Below are 14,099 nucleotides of genomic sequence, written 5' to 3'. Positions count from 1 at the left end.
ATCATAGATAAAATGACAATGAACATTTTAAGCTTTCCACATCAAGGACTACCAAGATCAGTAAATAACAAAAGCACATGCATTATTCAGGATCCATTAAAATCTACACCTGTCCCACAGAAGATCTGTGTGATTTCTCAAGCGTTATGCTGTCTGGCTCAGTTACATGGCAGCATCGCTGGGGAAGGGGAAATTCAAGTGAGCCCAAAATATATTTGTGAAAAGAAAGTGTGTCTAGAAATGTCTGGAAGAGGAAAAGTTTCAGAGGAGAAGTGAGTTGCTCCTTTGCTTTTTTTTCATTTTTTTTTCCCCTGTGTATATTCCAAAGTACCTTTCCTCATGGTATTGGTGCCGCTCGAATTCCCATGTCCTGTTTGGAGAATAGTCCCATTCAACTTCCACTGCAGCAATGTAGTAAATCTTTTCATGCAAATACATAGATAAATCTACATTCCACCAGTGGCATTTTTTCACTTTGTAGTTCTGTTTCATGCCCCCAGTGTAGTGGTCCGCTGTCAGGCAGGACACTTCAAAAACTCCTAGGGGTCATATAAGAAACAAAGACTTGAGGAGACCGAGACACAGATTATAGCTCATATAAGGTCCAAAATCTTTGTGCAGTATGGCTACTTGTAGTAATAAAATTCAGCATACAAAGGAGCTAGGAAAATCAAGGATTTGGCATTAAGAACATAAGTCCTTACAGTTTTCTGCCCTTCAAACATAGCTGTACACAGTTTTAGCACCAGGATCAATAGACCAGCTACTTAAAGCTTGTCTCTATGCACAAAGCATTCATAGGTAACAGTTTCTGCATTAGTAACAGGATTTTTAAATAAGACAATTACCTTCAGAATCAGGCTTCATAATAGCTGTAAGAACTGTATGTGGAAACAGATTTGCTGTATCCCTTCTTGTTCCTTTAGTTACAAATGTGTTTTCTGAGAAGTATATCCCATGGACATCAACTTCTGAACCCAAGCCCATCAAATGCCAGGAGACCACACTTCCTTTACACATCTCAAGACCAGGCTGATTTCCATACATATAACCATTAATGGCTATAGAAGATTTGAGAAAGCAAAAGCTACCTTGATTAATATATTGCTTAATTCTGCAATAGAGATTAATTAATAAACACTTCAGATGTAATGTCATGCCTTAGACTGACAGAAATATCAATGATAAAATAGTTCATCACATCAACAAAACTAAAGAATCAATTCAAGCAAAACAACTTACAAACCCCAGTGTTTAATTTCCAACTGTTTCCCTTTTCGATGTCCACAGCACATTGCTATCTTGGCCAACTGGAAATTTCCCTGCTTTCTACTTGTCACATATACAGGATGCATAAAGGATCCTGTTTTGTACCCTGCAACACCCTCCAGCTGTACAGTGGAGGCAATCAGAAGGGTTTTTTGGTTTGAGTTACTAACCCTTTCTAGATAGTCCTTTGCAAAACTTTCAAATCCTGGGCTTCTCAGGTACCACTGAATGCTCAGTGCCAAGAGTCTATAAACAGGAATGGCCCTGAGGGGAAATTTGTTCAAAATGCATAAAACAAATATGCTTAAAGATTAGGACTTACTGGCAGGGTTAGGGCCTGAGGGTAAAAACGTCTTTTTCACTTGAAACTTGAAAAACATTTCTGCAGTACTAAAATACAATCAGTGTGAAACTCAGTTCTGCCCTATTAAAGAAGCAAAGAGCCATTCTGAGGCAAAGTCCAGCTGGCAGGTGGAGGGAGGGGATCCCTGCCCTGTGCTCAGCGCTGCTGAGGCCACACCTGCAGGGCTGTGCTGAGTTCTGGCTCCCTGTATGGAAGGCATGAACACAATGGAGAGAGGGCAACAAGGGGCCACAAGGATGATGAAGGGACAAGAAACCATCTCTTCCTACAGGGAAAAGCTGAGGGAGCTGTGATGACCCTTCAGCCTGAAGAAGGGGCAGCTTGGGGGATCTTACCCACCTCTACAAACACCTTCAGGGAGAGTGCCAAGAGGATGGAGCCAGGCTCTTCCCAGTGGTACCCAGTGATAGGGACAGAAGCCCTGCTGACACTAACAGACACCAAGTGACACACGGTGTGATTCCCTCCAAACATCAGCAAACACTGTGAAGCTGCCCAAGCACTGGCAGAGGCTGCCCAGAGAGACAGTGGAGTCTCCATCCTTGAAGGTATTCAAAAGTCATAAGGACATGGTCTTGGGCAAGTGGCTCTGGGTGGCCCTACTTGAGCAGGGTGTTGGACCAGATGATCTCCAGAGGTCCCACTCACCCTCAATTTCTCTGTAACTCTATGAAAACCTCCTTTCAACTGAGCCATCTGCAAAGCAGACGTCAGTTTTGTCTTGCTGACTGGTTATACTCATAGTGCTGCATACAGGATGAAGACCTAATTCCTCCTTCTATCTGCTCAAAGTGGCACATAACCATGCTAAATCCTCAACTGCCACACAACACCTTGAACAGCTGGCATTATACTTTGAACTACCACATTTGGTTGAAACTGAATTGCACAGAAATGTTTGGGGTTTTTTTCCCTATGGAAAGGAATGAAATGTCTCTGCACTATACAGCTTTCCTGCCTGAAACATGAAACCATTGAAGTAAAAACCTTACTGCAGAAATAATTATTTCACTAACTTATAATTTTCTTACAGTGCATTTTGTTAGACTCTTGGAAATCGTCGTCATCTTTGTCAATTTTATCAGGACTTAGTGTAAACATCAAAATATTATCATCCAAATACCAGCTCAGATTCTCATCAAATACTGTGGCAAGTAGAAAGAACTCCACGTTCACATTTTTCTGTTGAGAAGAAATAGTAGAAGGGAAAATAGAAATGAATGAACAGAAATTGTCAGGGGAAAAAATCCTATGTTGTAACAATTTATGAGTACAAGTCACAAAATAGAGTAAATGCATACATTGATACTTCATTCTGATTATCTCAAAGCTCTGTAATTGCTGTATCTGGTAACTAAGTATCTGCTGCCAATGTTCATTCTATCAGCAGGGAGCTCCTCTGGAAGTGAGTTTGTATTTGATCTTTAAAATCTCTACATTTTCCTAGAGATTCTCATCATAGCTGAGACTTGAATGCCAGCAGCTGCTCATGACAATGGTGTTTTCACATAGCAGTGATTGTCTGTCTGGAGCCAGATTGAAAACCAACCCCACTTTCTTCATGTTGTTTATTCCCCTTAGGACATCAGTGAAACTGTAATGTGGACCGGAGGTGGTGCAGTCTGAGAAGAGAAAGCAGATTCAGCGGTGACAATGCAAATGTTTCCATTTTTCTTCTTTGACTGACCTGTTTCCCAGAGGAAAGAAGAGCTCCTTTCCTGCACACTAGGAGAGGACCCACAAGGCCAGAACTGGTGTCTCTGACTGCATCCACAGCTGAGTAATAAAGCCAGGTTAAACAGTCTGGGTCTTGCTCTGTGGGACCCACATCTTCTGGCACATCCCATTCATACGTAAATGTGGTGCCGGGACTCACATGAGAGGCTGGAGATTCGGTACCTATTACAGAAATCAGCACTGGGAATTACGCCAAGCGCAGATTCTTTCTTTTCTCACCTGTAGCACACGGGCAGGTGAGACAGTGAGTGCTCAGGCACCCCGTGGCGGCTCACCGGTGCCGAAGCGCGCCCCGGCGCCGCTCCTGCGGTAGCTCACGCCGTGGGGCTGGATGCTGAACGGGCGGCTGGCGTTGTTCCGGAAGGTCACCCTGATGCGCTCACCCACTTCAGCCCTGATCACAGGTCCTGGAAAAGTGTACACGGTCTAATTATGGGATATTTCTATCAAACGGTCACCCCGAATTTATGGCATTCAGTGGCTGGCAGCTTTTTCCCTTGCATGAGGAATGCCCCTGGGCCTCTGTGACTGCAGACCAGGTCCCTGGCACGTGACCTGAATCACACAACAGCCCAGCAGCAGCTGTTCCAGTTCACGTGGAGGCCCAGTGACTGTCAGGACAGGTCCCTCCCTTTGGAAAGCGAATTACAGACATTAGCACCAACCCGTGCCAGGAGCAGCAAGGGTATCAATAGAACCAGATCTGCCTCGCCTGGCCTTGTAATTAGGTGCCTGATCTCTGGAGACCATGGCATGCTCCTTCAGGGAAGCTGGGTACCATGACAGTGTTGCATTCAAGAGCTTCTTTACAGCTTGGGGGAAACCACAGGCACTGGCGACTGCTGGAGGAAGGGAGAGCGAAGGGCTTCTCCTTGGAGGTGCAGGCAGTGCTCACTAACCAGTAGAAGTGATTGTTTACTCTCATAAATCTTTGACACAAAAAAATTTTAGACTCTCTTACCTAGGAGTCCAAGGTGTTCTTCCTCTGCAAGCCTTTTTTTATGTTCAGTGAAAGAATCATCTGTGTATTCTTTGTAAATTGCTTTTTTGTAGGAGCCACCAATTCTTGTCTCACTTTGTTCAAAAAAGATGTGAGATTCACTGTGTAAAAGAAATTGCAATAGATGCAAACACTTCAAGTCAAAATTCTCAGTTGTAAAAAGCAGTCGGACCTCAACCCTGTTTTCAGAGCTATGGCATGCTGAGTTTGTCTTTTGGGTTTCTTTTCAGTGGTATGGTTACACACCCATATGCAGTGACATAGAAGATGTGCAGGAATCCATTATCCTTCACTAACTTCTCATTAAGAAAAAGCCACTGTGCTGAGCTGCCCTTACAAAGCCAGTATGCTTAGAGACTCAATGATGATTTCTAGTCAACATTTCATAACCTTGAATTTGCTCTTCTTTTAATTAGAAGTTACAAATATTCAACAGGAGCAGATATAAACAGTAAGAATATGTAACATCTATATACAAAGTGAGAAGATTCAGTTAACCCTTCTACTCTTTTAAGAAAGGACCTTTCAGTGTTTTCCAAGCACTGTTCAAACATTGAACTGTGCCTCATTGCTTGTGGAAGAGCAAGCAGATGAAAAACTTGAGGAATCAATGTATTCAGTGTATCCAGGTGGTAAATATGTAAACACAGTGTAAAGGGCAAAGCTATCTCATGCAATCTGTTTCCTACATGAGATGCCATTAGCATGAGTTTCATCATCTAAGGCAGTGGTCATGATCTCCTGCTTTGTTCCCTTAGTCAGAATAATCAACCATCTTGAATAATCAGGGGTCACAGCCTATATATGATATAATAATTAATCTCAATGAAATGACGAACATAGCAGAAAAATTTAAGGTAAGGTTACAAGGAAAACAAATGACCTAATGTGGTCTGATATTATTCTAGCGCTAATATTTAAGCACAGATGAGGACCATGAGCAATTATGCTTGAAAAACAGTTCTACCATATGCTTTACCTTATTAAGCATGCTTAAATAAATTCTTTTTGGAAAATAAAACTTCTTTAATTAGTGGCATTTACCTGTCGACAATTAATTCTTGTCCTGTAAAATGGTTCACTGCAGATGGGCCATAATTCCAGATGATCTCTTCAGCCGCAAGGAAGTACTGTCTTATCTTTGTACTCTCACTGTGACTGGGTGTGGATTTCTTGCAATCTTCTACTTTAAAAAGGGCCTGCATACCACCTGGGAAAAAAAGAGGTAGAGAAACCTAGGGAGAAGGAACTGCATTTTGTTTTCTCTTTCCCTGCATCCAACAGCTCTTCTGTTCCCTGGACAATTCCCCCAGCATTGATGGGTATCACAAAGTGGAAGATAAATGCTATAAAAGAAGGTGTGTCAGCTGAGCTAGGATGTAGAAACACAGCCCTGGTATCCACAGCAGGCAGACAGGCGTGGTAAAGGGCATTCTGCTTGTAAATGCATGCATTCTTGCTCTGGCATGGCAAAGAAGATTAGGGTAGAGTGGACACAGCGCTGTCCATGAACCATTCGGCCAAGGTGTTCAGACTGACCATCCTCTATCTAAATATAATCAACAACTTACTTGTGGAACTCCCAAGTCTGCATCCTAAGGGAAGCAGTTAGCAAATCTGCTTGCTGGAGGCACAAATAATATAGTGAAGAGAGCTCTTTTACAGCTATAAATCAGGCCAATATTTAGGGCTTCAGTCTTGACCAGAATGCCGCAGCCATATCAGGATATTGTGTGATCTGATAGAGCTTGGAACCTCTGTGTAATTGAATCTGTAGATTACACACTTTTTGTTTTGGAGTTTTCAAATCTTGGAGAATGATTTTCACTTCTGCATTCTTTCCCACTTCTGTGAAATATCACTTCTCTCACTTACAGGAATATAGATCATTCAAAAGCCTGGAATTAACTTCTAAGTATTTAATATGGCTATTAAAACTGAAAATACAGGATAATACAGGGAAGAGAAAAGAACATCTCTGGTTATTCATGAATGCACTTTCCAGAACATGTACCTGTCAGCAGCCACGTTAGCCTGCCTGTTCTGTGCCCCTTGTCAAAGCCTCAACTTTTTTGTTGGCCAACAGAAAATTGTGGTTAGTTATCTCCAGCAGGAGGCAAACATCATGCTGGTTTTTGCCAAAAGGTGAGGCTTGCAAAAATGCAGCTGGGCTAATTGCTGTCAGCTGATGATGATGTCCATTAGGGAAAAGAACCCCTTGATTGCCGTGGCTGCAGGCTCAAACCCATCTAATGCACTTGTAGGCATTTCAATTACTCTGAGAGTTTTTTTACCTAGAGGAGAATATTGCCTGGCATATCACCAGGTCAAGAGCCCTGCACAAGGGACTCAGTAAACTCTTAACTGAAGCTAAAAAAAATCTGATCACTGAAACTTGTACTGTACCTTCAATGTGGTCATTCACTTGGCAGCTGAGCAGCCATTCCCCAGGGCTCCTTGGTACCATGACAGCATCAATGAATGTGGCTGGGAAGAGGCTGATGGTGTCAACTCGATGATGCCTTTCTATTAAAGTCTGTCCATGAAAGTAGGCTGAATGGATATCAGCTTCATTACCCATGCCAAAAAGATGCCATTTTATCTTATCTTCCACACACATTGTGAGGTTTGGGAGGTATCCATACATGTATCCATTGATTGCTAAAATAAATTTGTTATTTATTACAGTTAACTTCGCAGACCTTAGGATGTTTTCTTCAAATGCAGGTATCATACAACCATTGCTCTATTCTTCAAAATAGAAAGAGCTTCAAAAGAAACCTCCACACCTTTGAAAATCACTGCCAGTATCAGACACATGCTTCCTCTACATAGCTATGATTCTGGAATACAGCATTCAGAGCCAGAGATATCTTATTTGTTTACACTAAGAGTAAGAACTGTTTTTCTAAACGATGAAATTATAGTACAGAGCTCAGGACTAAGAAACAGTACAAAATAACACAACTCTGTTTAGAATGCCTGAGAAAATTACACTACGAAGAGCTTCATGGCCCCTAAGAATTTTATACCACAACTCCAAAGATTTGATTGCACAATACTTGGCATCTCTTTTACATTTTAATATTTTTATTTAAATGAATCTATCTGAATCCTCTAAGAAATATCCCTGATTAAAAAAAAAAAATAAAATTCTACAATTCATCTTTAAAAGAGACAAGACAGAAAAATATTACTTCATGAGATCAGTGACAAACAACATTGATATAATGTTCTCTCACAGTGCATTTTATTGCTTTCCTGGAAGTCCTCATCATCTTTGTTCACTTTGGAAGGCTCAAAACAGTATGTTCTGATATTGTCCTCTAAGTACCAACTGAGATTTTCATCCACCACAGAAAACATAAGGATAAATTCAGCATCAAAGTGTTGATCAGTGTCCCTATTCATTGTATCTGAAAAATAAAGGAGTATATTCAAAATCTTGGTAACCAACATTAATATTTTTTGTCAGTTTTAACTCTAGTCTCAGTAGGGCTGGACCCTGTTTAGTTCATGTTTTGACACTTTCCTTGAGCATGACTGTGTACATAAACTTATAGACACACTTGAGAAACAAAAAATCCCTTTTGATAGATTCTATAAAATTACTGAGAATAAATATTGCATGTTAATCTCTTTCTTATATTAGTATTTACAATTCCTTGCACATTGCTAGCATAGCATGTCTCACTCATATGGATTTGTGAACAAAGTATTCTGCAAATTATATTCTCTCTCATACACGAAATCAGACTACTTCCTACACTGCTGAAGGCAGCTGTTTGAGAAGACCAAAATCAGTTATTTCAAAATCAATTGTAATCTTCTCCTCTTCCAGGAAGTTATTTCACTGATATTTATCAATGATAATTATCAATCACCTTGCATATGTATTTATTTACTCACTTATTTATTTATCGTTTACCTTTCCTGCAAATTATTAAAGGCCCAACAAGCCCTGAGGCAACATCTCTTGGAGCATCTATGTGGGAGTGGTAAGCCCTGGTTATGCAGTCTGCATCTGCTTCAGCTGGACCTTGATCTTCTGTCACATCCCACGTGTAAGTGTACTGGCCTCCAGGCTCCACAGCATCATCTCGCTTTTGCAAATCTTTGGTGGTGTCAGGATAAAAAGCACCTGAAGAATTCCACACAGCCAGCATCAGCACAACGCATTCACAATACGGGGTCAGGACAGTACCTGCCATGCTGAAAGCTGATTCCGTGCTGCAGCAAAATGGACTCAACATCTGAATACAGGTTAAAAACCCACTACTTTTAAATCAGATAAGTGGATGTTTTCTTTCTCTTTAGGAATCTTTTCATTGGCTTTTGAAGTCCATAGGAGTACTTTGACTAATGGCCCATTAAAGTTAGTCCATAATTTATTTGGAGGGAACTATGTGCTTCTTGTAAAAAGATAATAATTCAAATATTTGTAAAACATTTGTTAATATTAATCCTGGAAACTTTCTAAAAAATTGCATATGCCCTGAAGGAATATAGGTGTTGCTGGAATGATAGCAACAGAAAAAATTCTGAAAAGTGTACATACTGCTACATAATACACTGTTTTGATCCACCAGAGTGTGTCTCTATCAAGGCACATACTAGTTGTAATGAAAACAAATTACTAAGCAGTATCTATTTACCCATTTTAAGAAATTCTTGTGTATTTTATATACCATATACATAAATTTAGTGGTAAGAATCTGGAGCAGTACATTATTATTGTTAACAACGTCTTCCTCACAGCACCAAATTTTTATGTATCCTCCATACCTGAGTCTCTTTTATACCTTTATACCCTTATTTTGGTTGAAACACAAATATTCTTATTTCAGGTAAAACGTTGATCTAAAATTGCCTCCTTCACAAATTCCATTTTTGGCTTTGTATTTTACTCTTGAGAAATTATCAAACTTAGCTCCTATTTTAAATTGATTGTGTCCTAATTTAAATCACTTTTTACTTGACCAGTCTTCTCTCTGACGGAAGAGTACCACTTACACTTGGAGGAATGATTAACTTTTGATAAATTCTGGTCCAGAATGGAATCAAGCTTACCTTCATTTTCTTTTGTGTATCTTACACCATGCGGATGCAGCGTGTAGTTTCTGGAAGCAAAGTTTTTCAAGTGAATAGTAATGGAATCTCCAACTTCTCCCTTAATTATAGGACCTAAAAAACCCAGCCAGGAAGGTTTGTCGACTATCACATCATATAAGTGATTAGTATACTGAACGTAGATAGCCTTCTTGTAAGTGTTTCCTATCCTGTGTGGTCCTCTTTTGAGAAAGACTTCAGCCTGCCTGTAAAGAAAATACACAAATGCATCTGTCATGTGGCTTTTAATTAATAGTCTCAAATAAAGACCAGGTCTCTGCAGCACTGTGCACAACTACATGCAAGCCTTGTGGTGAAATAAGTTAAAACCGCTCAAAAATGCAAAGCATTTTCTACAAGGTGGAGTATTGTTTGAGCAATGGGGGAAGGAATTCTAGGTGCCTTGGCAAGTGCAGGTCTGAAGTGTAATTAAAATGCCAGTCCAGAGCTCCACTTGGAGAGAAAAGGCTCAGTTACTATAATTCTGAGTGCATGAGACTCTTGAGCTGCAGCTTAAATTGAACCTGTATGGTACAGCTCTTTCTGGACCATTTAAACAGCTACCATTTAGTTGTAGAGTATTCCTTCTGCACTGTGTTTTCCCCTGCCCCTATAAACATCAATCTCTACACAAGCACACCCTCAAAAAGTGTCCAGGAGGAGAAGGGGAACCAGAGAAGCTGAAACTGAAAAGTACAATACAAGGGACTGGCTCCACTGCAAGCATACAACCACTGAAAACCTGAAATTACTGTAGCATGCTGCACGTCACCACAGACCAGGGGAAAGCAGTGAAAGTGCAGTGAACAGCAGGGGCCTGTAGTATTACAACACAGCTCTGCAATTCTCAGACAGGACACCCTGTTTCCACCCCCAGTCAGAATTACTAGCTTGCTGAATCCCTGGCAGTGTCTTACACCTCACAAAGTATGTGAGTGGAAAAAATGAAAAGGTAACTGCTTCATCTCACACCTCATTGAGTGGCAGGTTATGGCTGAGGCTCTCAGTAAAGAAAACAAACCACAGGAAATCTTGTAATCTCACATCCAAAGACTAAATGAGAACTTAATTTTTGAGATTTCTGATTTTCTAATTTCTGATTTCTCTCATCATTTTTGCTTTGATACAGTCCTGTATAATTTTAAAGGCACTGAAAAAAGAGAAGAAAGGAACAGTTTTCCTCTCTCAAATATTTTTCTGATGCCTTTTATATCTGGATTTTCTTTATGGATTATTCAGACCTCCAGAATGCTTCCCCCCTCCTCACCCTACATATCTTCAGCCTACTTACTGCTCTCACTCTACACAGGACCCTCTTTGCCTTGTAACGAGCAACCCAACTCCTCCACTGTGGGTGAAAGTACCCAGCTGTGCTTCTGCACCAGTGAAAACCATCCCTGCTGACACTGAATAACTAAAAAGAAAACCTGTGCTCAGTAGGAAAGTTTTAAATTTGTAATTTGCTTTTAAATTTGTCAATTCTACATTTAAAAACAAAAATCATCTCTTCAGCACTAGCACCTTAGACATTCAAAATTAAACACCATTAGACATTCAGGGGCTTCTTCTAGTCTCTATTTAGTAAATATTTCATTACAACAAATTCACACTACTGCATATTCCAATGCTTTGAATTAGCAGAACATTGGAATGCAATTCTTAAGCAAGCCAGGAAAAAATTCAAAATTCCCATACATGTTTGACAGAAAATCCTCTGACACCAAGACTCATTTCACTGCCTTCACCAGGTTTTCAGTACAGCCTGGTGTCTAAACCAGATGAAGTTGTAAAATAGAACTCAATACTGCTTTACTTACTCTTCTTCTGCAAAAAGCTGCCCAGAGATGGCACTGGCATTGCCCGGTGCATAGTTCCAGACAGTCTCTGTAATGCCAATAAAGTACTCCCGGTTCACTGCCCCAACATGGCAACAGCAAGAAACCAGCAAGCAGATTAGGAGGAATAGCTTCATTTTGCATTCATGGACCCTGTGGAAAACATGAAATAAAAACACAGGATGGGCACACGCAATTTCCTTTTATATGTTCCTATCTCTCCTTCTCCCCACATCCTTACCTCTCCCTCCCTGCTCCTGTTTGCTTTTGTGGAAACAATAAAAACAATTGCACAATGTCTGTGTGTGTCAAGAGCAAACAAAGGGTTCTGGTAACTTCATCAGTTCAGAAAAGCAAAGAAATTTTTTCTATTTCTGCCAACCTACAATCACACAAAATAGCATTCAGATTGTCGTAGAGTGCAAATCTTGTCCCTGAATTGAAAGCAGATTTAAATGGATTTACAGACTTGGGAATTCTTAAAAAATGTCATCTGTGCTCTGAGCACTGACACAATTGCACTCATTCTAAACTAAAATTACAATTTTCCATTTTATGGCAGCTTGAAATTATCTGTAATAAGCAGGATATCCTTTGCAGCTATTTTAATACTGGGCAGAAAAATTATGATGATTTTGGATAGAAGACTGAGATTCAGAATATAACTAAAATATAGCAGTTTTCCTTTAATGACAAAAATCTAAGTCTTGTTCACCAGGACTACGGTATAAGATAATTCACAAATTTTAATCACTATTCCTTTCAGTCACTGTCAAAATATTTAATTTCTTCATATTTCTACACATCTGGATTAAATGAAGGAGTCTACTTCTCTCTAAATGACAACGCCAAAGGTGAGATTTTGAAATCTGCCTGAATCTATGATGAAACTCTGGAGTTTCACAGGTTGATGTCACATGATCAAAATTATTTCTGTAGGGATTTTTTTTTCCTTTGTCACAGATGAAGATAAGTAGAGCAGTGTAAAGATCAGCCTATTGGGGTTCCACATACCCCATTTGTAAATTAAGTGAGGTAAAAATGAGAAAACCTTTACCTCCTATTAAAATACTTTAATTCAAAGTTAATCCTTCACAAATAAGTTGTTCATGAGTATGTAGGTTTTTTATATATTTTTGTTCAGATTTCAATTTGATTGAGGAAGAGAAAAAACAACGCCAGCAATACCCTTGAAATCTCCACATTTATTTGAGGGTAAAAATATACGCTTCACTTTGCCTTACACCCCTGAATATTCTAAATTGCTCTTCCTTGAATTGCAAAAGAAGTGAAGGGTTTTTTATGTAAAAATATAACAAAAACTTCTGACAGGCAATATTTTCCACTCCTGCTTTTAATCGCACCTCCCCCCAACTTTCAGACCATCTAAAATTATGCCTGAACACACTCCTCTTATCTTTTTCTTAAGGAGCTCAAAAGTATTTCAGCTTCTGAAGCCTGTATTATCTTCAGAAGGTGTCTGAAAAGCAGGAACTTCTCTCAGGACCTAAATAAAAAGACCCTATTTAATTGGTTAAATTATGGGCCTGCAGTTTGGTATCATTAATACTGCTTAATTGTTTTAAACCATAGTACCTCATTTCTCATATTAAGGATGCTGAAATACTCTGATTTTGAAATCCCCAAAATTGCACCGAAAAGATAAAGCAAATATTTTACTTCAAAAATTTTCCTTGAAAGAAAAAAATAAATAAACCCTCAAATGGAATATTCTGACAAAAGGTCACATATATATTCATATTCACACGATATGCATACGATAGATATCATATATATATATATATATATATAATTCATAAGATCGCACAGCGAGGCTGAATCAAACCCCCACCATTTCACAATTCTGGCATTTGAATGATGTGTGTCTGTTGCCTGCTGCCCATGCTGCTGCTCTGACTGCCTGTAAACCTCTGCAGTTAAACACCATTTAAAGAGCTGGTGCAGCTTCATTTTTCCTCTGCTGCTCTATGTGGAAAATCCCTCTATCCATAATGGGAACAATCAGAAAATTCTAGTTTTGCAAGTCACTTTTACCTACACAAATATTAATATACCCTAAAATGCAAAGGTGTGGATAGGGCTCCACAGTATTTTCCTACAAAACTGAATATCTACTGTGATTTCCACCTGCAGTCTTTTAAATGAATGGCATTACTGTCCCAGACACAGAATCCTGATACTCAGGCAAAATGCACTGGCTGTGGGGGACAAATAATGCTTGAATTCCTACTGCAGATTCAGCACTGATTCCTCTCTGCCAGGAGATCATAAACTCATATCCGCAGCTTTCTTCCTCCTGTGCCTGGGGTGTTTTACTTGGGGATTTCAGCATCTTATGTCCAGGAACTCGTGCGCAATGAAGGGTTTCTCCACATTCCAACATGCTGCAAGCCTTGTCCTGGCCCGAGGGCCACTTCTGCCTGCTGCTGAGTGAGGTCTGTGTTCTGCGGCTGGACGGTCACGTTGCCTCCAACACCACTACCGGGGTCGTTGGTTATGCCTAGATTTTGAGCCAGTTAATTAAAATTCTTGCAGGAATCTTGGTTCTGCTACCAGACACAGCTCATAGCACCACTTTATAAAGACAAAATACTTAGAATTGAATCAGGACTTAAATTGATTAGATCAAGGTTAACCTTGCCCTACATCCAAAAGGCCTGTGTGAAACTGGCTGTTAAATTTGGAAACACAGCCCACTGTTAGCCTTTAGTATTCTTAACAATGTCAATAAACAAAATCAATAAACTGCATCTTTAAAAGCAGA

The 14,099-nt window shown here is 39.8% G+C and overlaps 1 protein-coding gene across 7 annotated transcripts in view; it reads right to left on the bottom strand.

Moving 5' to 3' along the window:
- CP (ceruloplasmin) overlaps positions 1 to 11,497 on the bottom strand; it is a 34,837-nt gene extending 23,340 nt beyond the window's left edge. For all 7 annotated transcript variants that reach the window (XR_009487721.1, XM_059855959.1, XM_059855958.1 and 4 more), the window contains exons 1-12: positions 11,297 to 11,497; positions 9,441 to 9,685; positions 8,299 to 8,511; positions 7,613 to 7,786; positions 6,777 to 7,031; positions 5,415 to 5,580; positions 4,332 to 4,471; positions 3,646 to 3,777; positions 3,321 to 3,532; positions 2,665 to 2,815; positions 849 to 1,061; positions 332 to 539 (exon numbers count right to left, since the gene is read on the bottom strand). Coding sequence is in view for 6 of the 7 variants with exons in the window: in XM_059855959.1 (XP_059711942.1) it covers positions 332 to 539; positions 849 to 1,061; positions 2,665 to 2,815; positions 3,321 to 3,532; positions 3,646 to 3,777; positions 4,332 to 4,471; positions 5,415 to 5,580; positions 6,777 to 7,031; positions 7,613 to 7,786; positions 8,299 to 8,511; positions 9,441 to 9,685; positions 11,297 to 11,451 (2,264 nt within the window). In the remaining variant the exon portion in view is untranslated. The remainder of the gene's footprint in view (positions 1 to 331; positions 540 to 848; positions 1,062 to 2,664; positions 2,816 to 3,320; positions 3,533 to 3,645; positions 3,778 to 4,331; positions 4,472 to 5,414; positions 5,581 to 6,776; positions 7,032 to 7,612; positions 7,787 to 8,298; positions 8,512 to 9,440; positions 9,686 to 11,296) is intronic.
- Positions 11,498 to 14,099: the final 2,602 nt, after the last annotated feature.

Source organism: Haemorhous mexicanus, chromosome 10, assembly GCF_027477595.1.
Source record: "Haemorhous mexicanus isolate bHaeMex1 chromosome 10, bHaeMex1.pri, whole genome shotgun sequence".
Lineage (NCBI taxonomy): Eukaryota > Metazoa > Chordata > Aves > Passeriformes > Fringillidae > Haemorhous > Haemorhous mexicanus.
Note: the sequence above shows the minus strand (reverse complement) of the source record. Positions and strands in the feature narration are given on the sequence as shown.